General features: G+C 38.4%; 1 protein-coding gene and 1 long non-coding RNA gene across 4 annotated transcripts in view; one reads left to right on the top strand and one right to left on the bottom strand.

Moving 5' to 3' along the window:
- Positions 1 to 990: 990 nt before the first annotated feature.
- On the top strand, positions 991 to 10490 carry LOC108515436 (uncharacterized). Its single transcript, XR_001881523.1, has 3 exons — positions 991 to 1083; positions 6334 to 6429; positions 10360 to 10490. It is a non-coding gene; the product is annotated as an uncharacterized LOC108515436 (long non-coding RNA).
- Positions 3005 to 10762, bottom strand: part of MTTP (microsomal triglyceride transfer protein) — a 68511-nt gene continuing 60753 nt past the window's right edge. For all 3 annotated transcript variants that reach the window (XM_017852355.1, XM_017852356.1, XM_017852357.1), the window contains 3 exons: positions 8209 to 8333; positions 6085 to 6255; positions 3005 to 4317 (listed from right to left, as the gene is read on the bottom strand). In XM_017852355.1, coding sequence (XP_017707844.1) covers positions 4146 to 4317; positions 6085 to 6255; positions 8209 to 8333 — 468 coding nt within the window. In that variant the 3' untranslated portion in view covers positions 3005 to 4145. The remainder of the gene's footprint in view (positions 4318 to 6084; positions 6256 to 8208; positions 8334 to 10762) is intronic.

Genomic DNA, 10762 nt, shown 5'->3' with positions numbered 1-10762 from the left:
TTTTGAGACAGGGTCTTGCTCTGTCATTCAGGCTAGAGTGCATTGGCACCATCATGACTCACTGCAGCCTCAACATCCTGGGCTCGCATGATCCTCCCACCTCAGCCTTTAAGTAGCTGGGACTACAGGCATGTGCCACCAAGCCCTGCTAATTTTTTTATTTTTATTTTTTTGTAGAGATGAGGTTCTTCCTATGTTGCTCAGGCTGGTCTCAAACTCCCGGCCTCAAGCCATCATCCCACCTTGGCCTCCCAAAGTGCTGGGATTACAGGTGTGGGCTGCCAAATAATTTTTTTTATTTATTCAAGCCAAATACTTTTTTTTTATTTATTCAAAATATAGTGATAACTTCACACCCACTAAGATGACTATAATAAAAAAGAAGGATATTAATAACTGTTGGTGAGAATGGAAATATCAGAACCCTTATACATTGCTGGTGGGAATGTAAAATGGTTCAGTCACATTGGAGAAAATTCTGGCAAGTTCTCAAAAAGTTAAATATAGTGTTATCATTTGACTCACCAATTCTACTGCTAAGTTCACAGAAATGTAAATATATGCCCACCAAAAAGTTTGTACACAAATGTTCACAGCAGAATTATTCGTAATATCCGGAAGGTGGAAACAAACTGAATGTCCATTAACTAATGAGTGGATAAACACATGGCATGACTGTATAGTGAAACATTATTTGACCATGAAAAAGAATAAAGTGCTAATACATGCTACAATGTGTAAGAAACTTGAAACACAATGCTAAGTGAAAGAAGTCAGTCACAAAAGACTACATAGTATATATGATTGCATTTATACGAATTGTCCAGAATGAATCTACAGACACAGAAAGTAGGCTAGTGATTTCCTAGGGCTGAGAGATGGGTACATTGGAGGTGGTAGCTAAAGGGTACAGGTTTCTTTTTGGAATGATGGAAACATTCTACAGTTGATTATGGTGGGCTTCTGATTCCATCAGAGGAGGAGACTGAACAACCACAGAGAAAGGGCAACAACTCTGTCAGGCGCGGTGGCTCACGCCTATAATCCCAGCACTTTGGGAGGCTGAGGCGGGCGGATCACAAGGTCAGGAGATCGAGACCATCCTGGCTAACGCGATGAGACCCCCGTCTCTACTAAAAATACAAAAAATTAGCCGGGCGTGGTGGCGGGTACCTGTAGTCCCAGCTACTCGGGAGGCTGAGGCAGGAGAATGGCATGAACCTGGGAGGAAGAGATTGCAGTGAGCCAAGATCAAGCCACTGCACTCCAGCCTGGGTGACAGAGCGTGACTCCGTCTCAGAAAAAAAAAGGAGGGGGGGCAACAACTCTTAGCTTTATAGCTGCTATCACATGTTTGTCATTTTCATAAACTACTGTCTGTATTTGTTTAGCAGCAAATCTTTAAAACGGAAAGCATGTGGGAAACATCCTATAGTGGGTTCAGAGAGCAGGTTCTGAGGTGAAACTACTTATATTTGAGTCCTGTTCTTTCACTTTCTAAGTCAGAAAGTGTCTTCTGTGGGGAAAATTAAATGTCTTGTGTGCCCAATGTTGTACTATTCAACATAGCAGCTTCTAGCCACATGCATCTACTGAACACTTGAAATGTGTCTCATCCAAATTGAGATGTGCTTTATATACAAGATATATACTACATTTTGAAGATCTAATCTTCCCCCAAAAGTAAAGCTTCCCATTAATAATTTTTTATATTTATTACCTATTGATATGATAATACTTTGGATATTGTGGGTTAAATAAAATATATTATTACAGTTTATTTCACCTATTTTGGTTTACATTTTTAAAGTGGCTACTAGAAATTCCAAATTACTTATGTGACTCATATTTCTCTTAGTGCTGATCTATAATACGGAAATAATGCTACCTGTTAAATATAGTTTTTGTGAAGATTAAATTAATATGTGGAAAATGCTTTAAAATACCTTGTATATAATACGCACTCAGGAAGTGTTAGCTTTAACATTTACTTGAAGGTGGTCAGTTCAGAGAAGCAGGGAGCAACTTGTCACAGGCAGGACTGCAACATGAGCCAGGGAATGACAGCAACACTTCACAGAAGAAAAGAGGCCAGGCTAACCTTAAGGCTTGCAGGAAAGACCTGACTGGACAGAGGCCTGGAGATTCGCATTAGGGGGCTATACAATTCCCAAATAGACGTCTTTTCAGAAGACAAATGTATCTGTATGCTGACATTTGTAATGGAGAAGTAGTCAGAACTAGAGGACTGCAAATGAGGTTTAAAGTTATTTTTCTGGCTCCAATACTATCTTATTTTCAAATGTGGACTGTCACTCTACCCCTCTTCATTTTCTGTCTTGTTTATCTACAAAGGAGTTACTGTTTGTCCTATGCTGCTGCTTTCTTGTTTCTTTGGAGCATGTTAGAGTTGCTCAGGATCGTCCATTCTCCACTGGGTGGGCAGATACTTGGCTCAGCAGCCCAGTAAACAGTTGGGAAATGGCCAAACACTAACATTCAGGGCACCACAGTCGTCACTGTTAGGTAAATGATTACATTTCGCAGAGCTGGCTGTGTTTTGTTAAACCTCACAGGGCTGAAGCGCCTGAATCCACAGCATATTCAGCTTAGAACCCTAGACCAACTCACTTTCCCTGCGATGTCAGCATCTTTACAAAGTGGTTTCCCCAAGGCTGATGCTACCACCTACCATGTTCCACCCACCACCTTAGTTTCTGATTCCTTTCTTCCTTTATAGTAACATGAGAGTAAAGGGGCCAATCCAGAGCTTTATGAAAATTGGGGTTATGGCATGTTTTCAAGCTCACAGGTCCTTAAGAGGTTTTGGCTGCTGATATTTTCAGTGGCCCATTTTTCAAATGGGTCTGGTCTCCCATCTAGAGAACCTGGCCTGACCTATATTGCTGCAGAGGCTTAGCTGTGTATGTGTCTAGACTCAGAAAGTGGCAGAAATGAGAAATATGGTGTTGGAAGTAATGAAAGACAAAAGGGATTCAATATTATTTCTATATATTTATTTTATCACACTTCATTTTCAATTTACAACAAATAGTGGGCTAGCTAAACTTTTATTTCATGTGTGTGTGTTTAGTGGAAAATAAGCACCTGTCATTTGTTTTGGGTTTATCACCACATTTGTTTATTAATAAATATTTGCGAATGTTCAACATGGCTCTTTTAATTCATGCAAATAAAGACATTGTTTTCTTGATTTCATATTTTGGAAATCCGTTTCTTGAAGCAATGTTCTCTTAGTCATCCTAGCTATTGTGCAGATTACAGTTAAGTGAACTAGAGCTCTCACCCCCAAAAAGTTGAGATAAAATGATTAATATATGAGGATGTCCCTTAGAGGAGAGTGTATCACAATACAGTCTTAAAAAGCCACAGCAAAAGAAAAATCAAAGGGAGTTTCTGAAATTAATTTTTCTGATTCCTCTGTGCTAAGTCCAATATTTTTGCAGGGCTGGAGGTAGAGATCTGAATGTCTTTGGAGCAACCTCACTACATGGTCAGCAGAAAGATGAGATATTATTTCTATGTTCCTTCTACCTTAAGGCTTAATAAAACTAACAATAACAGAGACATAAATATTAATTCTTGAAGTTGGCGAATAAGTCTTTTAAAAGTCTTGTCCCTTCTCCCCAAGCCGCCAACTCCAAAAAAGAGAAAAAAAAATGGTTTGTTTCTTACTTTTTTTTTTTTTTTTTTTTTGATTAGGGAACATGTTTAGATTTCCTGTCATGCTTAAGGAAGTCTTATCAAGGGCTTCATATACATTGATCAAAATTGTTGAAACAAAATTAGGTTCTCCTTGTGTGGTTTTGTTTTGTTTTGTTTTAACAAACACTAGTTTCCTCTTAGAGAATAACTGTTCTCACTGTACCAAATGGGATTTGAGAGACGTACAAGAAAACTAAGAATGTTGTTGAAAGTGTCACATGACGATTCAAAATGACACTGTGGGTAGCATACTGCATATACCCAAATTTGATCAAACTGCAGTTTTTTGTAGTTTTTTACAAAAATCTTAAATACAGGTAAATATGTAAACGCTGTGCTCTCAGAGAGCAAGTCCTTAGTCATGTCACATCGTGTCCCTTTCGGGGAGACAAATTCAAGTAAAATATCACAGGTCAGTTTCAAAACCATCCGCTGGAAGTACTATCTGGCTGAGGGGCAAACACCACTTTGCACATCTCCGAGTTCTCTTGATGGAGCGGGAATTCACATCCTGCTAACACGCTTTCTTTTCTTTTCTGAGAGACATAACCTCTGCCTGTGGACAGCCTTTCGTACTTTTTCTCGAATTGCCTGTACAACAACAGCAAGAGTAACAGAATTACACACACAGTTAAGTCACCCTACACCTCTCCAGCCAAGTTACTGAATGTATACTTGAAGTTTCTGTTCCAAAGCAATTTGAGAAAGGATATGAGTGTCAAAGGCTACTCCATGAATGGGTGACTTTCTTCTCATTTCTTTCTTTTTTTTTTTTTTTTTTTTTGAGACAGAGTCTCACTGTGTCGCCCAGGCTGGAGTGCAGTGGGTGATCTCGGCTCACTGCAAGCTCCGCCTCCCAGGTTCACGCCATTCTCCTGCCTTGGCCTCCCGAGTAGCTGGGACTACAGGCGCCCGCCACCATGCCCAGGTAATTTTTTTTTTTTTTTTTTTTTTTAGTAGAGACGGGGTTTCACCGTGTTAGCCAGGATGGTCTGGATCTCCTGACCTCGTGATTCACCTGTCTCGGCCTCCCAAAGTGGTGGGATTACAGGCGTGAGCCACCGCTCCCGGCCTCATTTCTTTTTATATCAACAGAAACACTTCAAATGCCTGGGATATGGGAGTCCTGCCATACAGTTTTCTAGAATGAAAGACTAAATTCCTTTCAGCTTTTTGGTGATGCTGTTACGCTTTGCATGCTGTGCTGTGTCTTACCCTTCATTCCAGAAGTCCCACCTTGGGAGCACTCTCTTTTTGAGTAACAGGCAAACCCTGCTGGATTTAAGCAGAGAATGTGGACAGAGAAACATTCCAAGAGCTCTGGCCCAAGGGAAATGTGGAACCAAACCAATTAATCATGTGGGTGGGTTGGTGGTCACTGCATTTCAACCATTAGAAGGTTGGCTTTTTTTAATGCATTTGTGGAGGTTTATTCTAGATGTAAGTTAATGTAAGTTAGTGACAGCTTAATAGGTTTACTATAATGGGCAATATTTTATTCTGTGAAAATACAGCCCATTCATGTTTACATTTATATAATTGATGCATTTTTTAATATGAATCATGAAATGTCAGTAAAATAATGAAGATGCTCGATTTGGCCTACTTATCAAAGGAGATGATGTAAGATGTGGCTTGCTGTTTTAAGTCTACAAATGATCCTTATAGTTAGTGTAGGTCAACTACTATGAAAGGGTCAGTGCTACCTAGACCCAAAGCATTCTAGCTCTGTGTGATAGTACTGGTACAAATAATGGTTACAAAATTCAAATGACATAGCATAAAGTTACATGGAAATTACATCTTTATATTTTAAAACACTAACAATTCTACCAAAAGCATTATTTAAAAAAAATCAGAATCTCAAACTCTGAAACTTGAGCCAAAACTTAAACAGGGTCAAGTTGCTGTTATATGGAATACTTAATAACTGCAAATTCATTTTTGCCCTTAAAGATGGTAAATGGATTGCCAGGTGTTTTATTTGAAATATTCTGTCCAGCAGTTTATTGTGAAGATATCAGAAAGTAAATGTGTATCTGATTTTTTTTTATGAAACTATGTGGCAACTCCTATGGTAAATCATAGGCCTTTCTTTCCTTGATAAATTGTTTCTGGATTAGAATATGATACTATCTCCAGAAACAAATGAACTAGTCATTAGATTTTTTTGGTACCCCAGAAACTGACTTTTTTTTTGGCCTTATCCATTATTCTTCTACTCATTTAAAGAAAATTCATCTTTCACTGAGTTTCTACTGTTTCCTTTTAATTCTGAAACTGAATGTTCTAGATTGAATGCAAGTTCCTGGTGCACTGGTGATGGTCCTGGAACATTACCTGAATGCTGTATCTTACCTGAATGGAGCTTCATCCTTGTCCATCTGCATGCAAACTAAGAATGGGTACTGAGAAAACTGTACTGTGGAGATAAACTCCAGGCCTCCTTCTGTTTCTGTACTGGTTTCCAAGCCAGCTTTCACAAAAGAGGAGTCTACTGTGATGTCAGTAGTTATTACCACAGTCACCCTAAATATTTGAGAAAAAAAGAAAAAAACTGTTCATATTATATTTAATGGAATTGGACTAACAGCTATAATTTTACAGGATCTGAACTTATGATGCCAGTGACTGGAAGAAGACACTTAAGGGATTCAGAAGTGACCTGGATGTGCTCAGAGTTCTGCTGGTAACCAGGGTCTGGTGAGTCTCAGATATTGGGCAGGGAAGATTTGCCCTTCCCCTGAGCTCTCCCCTGCCTTCAGTTGCAGATGTGGGGAGTGCCTATAAGATACTACATTGTTTTGTATTGGCATAACAAAGACCAAAATGAAAACATTCTTGGAACCCAGTCCTCTTAGGAGGTCAGAAATACTCAAGTTATATTAAAAGGGAGTCTAAACTCACCAAGAAGATAATTGATGTTTATAGTTTTTGTTAACTATCTCTCTGTTGGCTTCTAGGCAGCTTTTTAATTCCATTTCATTACCTTCCCCAAAGAATCTCTAGAGGTGTAAGCTCTTGGTTGCCAAGATATTTGAAAAAAAATATTGTGTTACAAAAAATCATTCTTACAGTGGGGCATGTACAGTAAGTAGGTCCCAGGAGGAACGAATATGGTGGGTCCTTTAAGAACTGGATAAACAGATTGCACTGGCTGGGAGTGTGCCTTGGATAACAATGAAAAGGATAAATAATTTCAACAGATGGTTTACCTCTACTTTAATTTAATTGTGGACTTTAAATCAAACTGTGATAAATTATTTTCACAATTAAATCAGAGTTCTATGCCCATATTTTTTGACAGGCGTATTAATTTTTGCTGTGCAAATTAAAACCCCTGCTGCTATTATGATCAGTGTAAAAGTAGGTCACAGGTTGTTTTAATCCCTGAATCACTTAGAGTACTTTCTGATGTCCTATATTCAGCAAAGGCTTAAAAGATATTTTTTCAAATGAACAAGTGGAAATGGAAGACAGATTGGTTACACTATGGCTAATGGGGATTCTTAAGGATACTGTGTTCTTTAGAAAAAAATCCAAATTACTTTTTGTTGTTGTTGCTGTTGTTGATTTCTCTTTACAAAGAATTCAATTCCATTTCATTTGGAAAAACTTCTGTCTAGAAAGTACTTTGGAAAGAGGTGAAAGATGACTGATTATGTGGGAAGCCCTAAATTATATTGCTGAACCCTTTGATGACCAGTGTCATTTTTCATTCTGTGGTTCCTTTTAGTAACACTGTGGGTCACACTTCACATTAAATGTACTACTGTTTGATTGCTCTCAGTTCCTTCTTCCATAGTTCAAAATGAATCAAAAATTTGATTTTATCACATATCTCACTTTTGCCCGAGTGTGTTTTAAATATTAAAAAAGTAAAAATAGGTTGCATTTCTATTTCCTTTTTAAAAATTCTGTAACAAAAGAAGACTAATAATTTTCATCTTCACACTAGTTCAAAGACATTGTTTCATGCTCAAAGTAAAACACTTTCATTAAATCTCACAGGTAGATTAGAAAATTAAAGGAGATTAGACTATTTTATTTAGAAAAGGAATGCTGATGAAAAGACTTAAGGACTCCTAACGTTTAATACTTAGTTTCTGCACAGATGAAATTATCTTCTTTATTTTTCTCCATTGAAGACAACAAAAGAGGAAAGTTTGCCTTAAAGTAAAATTTCTTCTTTTGGTGAAACACCAAAAGAAGATGAACATCTGATTCACAGGGCATTCTGTCTATGTATGTCTTTAAAAACAGGAAAATTGTTGGCTGAGTCGTGTTAGGTACTGACGTGCTCATAAGAAGCTATGGACAGAATAACTTCCTGTGATCAGTTCCAACTCTATCATTTTATGATTACAAATAGAAAGCATAGATTTTGAAAAGTCAGAAGGTTAATTCCCAAAACATATTTCTGAAGTTCTCTGCATATAGTATTATATGTAATTCATAAATGTATAATGCATAAACACTTACCTATTTTTCACTCGGGTTTTAGACTCACGATACCACAAGCTAAACTCCATTGCACCTGAAATATCAATAGCTAGGCCACCCTGGACCTCTATATTGGCTTTTAGTCCAGATTGTAACTGAAGTTCCTAGAAGAAGAAAAAAACCATAATAGTTATAAAAATAATAATTACAATTTAGTTAACCCCCTTTCCAATGGCACATTTGACCTCCTACTGTAGATAATTCCATTTGAATTGTGTTGATGTTGGAGTCTTTCTCTAGGCTTGGAAACATGCTGTCCTAATCTTGATTACCAGAAGTAGACTCTGTTGATTTGCTAAATTAATTAGTAAATTAAAACACCAGAGTAATGAAGTGCCAATTAAGAAGGATGTTTTCCTTCAATCATTGCTACACTTTGAAAGGAACAATGGTTCTCAAAGTGTGTTTCTGTGAGGAACAGCATTAGCAGTGCCTGGGAACTGGTTTGAAGTACAGATTATCAGCTCCCCTCCATACTTATTAAATTAGAAAATCTGAGGATGGGGTTTAGCAGTCTATGTTTTAACAAGCCCTTGTATGATTCTGATCCACCTAAATTTGGAAACTTTTGAGCTAAGGAAAATGACGTCATCTCCATCAGAAATCTAGCTGTGGCTTTTTGTCCAGGGAAGTAAGGGGAGGAGGTTTGGATCAGGTGATCTCTCGAGGTCCCTCAGCACTTCTCTAGTTATGTGCTGTGTCAAATACAGTCAACTGCATCCTGCTAGAAAATAACAGACAAGTTTTAAAACTCCCGGTGGAGTGTGTTTGTCCGTTAGTTTCCAAGGGGAACTTGTTACAGGACTACCTTTGCCCAGCCCCGAGTATAATAAAAGCCAAGGGTGCTCAAGTCCCTTATATAAAAAGGCATAGTATTTGCATGTAACCTACACCCATTCTCCCAAACACTTTAAATCTTCTCTAGATTACTTATAATATCTAATACAATGTAAATGCTATGTTGCTGCTATGCTGTATTTTAAAAATTATATTAATATTTACTGTCATTTTGCTATATTTTATTGTTCGGGTTTTTTTTTTTTTTTCAAATATTTTTGATCTGGGGTTGGTTGAATTTGATGAGGAACCAGCGGTTATAGAGAGGCCAACTGTATACAAGTTCCAGGAATTGCTTACATCCAACTAGAAAAAGAAGGCAAAGCAATTTAACTAAGCCTTAATATGCTGCTGTTTGACATTTGAAATGACATTGAGTTAATGGTCAAGTTCAACATGAACTCAGTAGCATTTTTCAGAGGGACAGTAATTATTTACAAACATGGTCCATCTTGAGCAATTTTGTCATTGTCTGAAACCCATTGTTTTGTGAAGTTTGCCTGCATTTAGCCTTTAAGACTTGCATTTTTTTTTTTCATGTACATTAGTTGAGGTGATGTTGGCACAAAACTTTTTAGCTGGATTGGAATCAGATTGCCTGGGGACAGTGTTGAAAGTGATAATGATTTTGAGAAAAAGACTCAGTATTCTTAATTTTGATATTCCTCTAAAGATCTTAAATTCCTGGCAACCGGCAGGATGACTAACTTCTTTATGTAACTGCCCTACTCAGACCAAACAAGTCATGCATTTGCCAACTATAACTGCCATGATTTCATTTTCTAGAAAGGATTGTGTTGATCTCCTTGAGTTCTCTCCACTTTCCAAAAAAAGGTGACAAAAAATCCCAGGCAAAGGACTTGGTTTACAACCAGGTGTACTAAAAAAGTATGGTTGTGGCATGAAGCTATTTTCAGTATGAAGGACACTCTTTGATGGAAGCATGAGATTCTCAGTGCCATGCTCAGGACACATTAGGAGATAGCCCTAAGGATACTTAAAGAGACATTTGGTATAGAACAAAATATGGCTGCATGGGATGAAGGGGTTGCCTCAGGCATTATAACTAATGTGATGGATGCAAACTATCCTGAGGAAACCACAATAGTCATACCCACATTTTCACCTATGCCTGTGAACTACGGGACCAAAATATGAGAGTTCTGTATGTGTATGCAAACGTGATTGTTCCCAAATGAAAGCTATGGTGTGCCTCGCCTCAGAAGTATTCCTTTCTTTGCATCTTTTTCTCTCTTCCTAATTTGAAAATTATAATCTTGATCATCTACCCAGTCCAGCAGAGCCCTGTGATGTGGACCTTGACCTTCCCACCAACCATATATTAAATGGAAGGCGGGAACGGGAGCAAGATGGCTGAATAGGAACAGCTCCAGTCTCCAACTCCCAGAACGACCGACACAGAAGACCGGTGATTTCTGCATTTTCAACTGAGGTACTGGGGTCATCTCACTAGGGAGTGCCGGACAATCGGTGCTGGTCAGCTGCTGCAGCCCGACCAGCGAGAGCTGAAGCAGGGCGAGGCATCGCCTCACCTGGGAAGTGCAAGGGGGAAGGGAATCCCTTTTCCTAGCCAGGGGAACTGAGACACACAACACCTGGAAAATCGGGTAACTCCCACCCCAATATTGCGCTTTAAGCAAACGGGCACACCAGGAGAATATATCCCACACCTGGC

The sequence above is a fragment of the Rhinopithecus bieti genome, unplaced genomic scaffold, assembly GCF_001698545.2.
Source record: "Rhinopithecus bieti isolate Rb0 unplaced genomic scaffold, ASM169854v2 scaffold_34317, whole genome shotgun sequence".
NCBI classification, from domain to species: Eukaryota; Metazoa; Chordata; class Mammalia; order Primates; family Cercopithecidae; genus Rhinopithecus; species Rhinopithecus bieti.
Note: the sequence above shows the minus strand (reverse complement) of the source record. Positions and strands in the feature narration are given on the sequence as shown.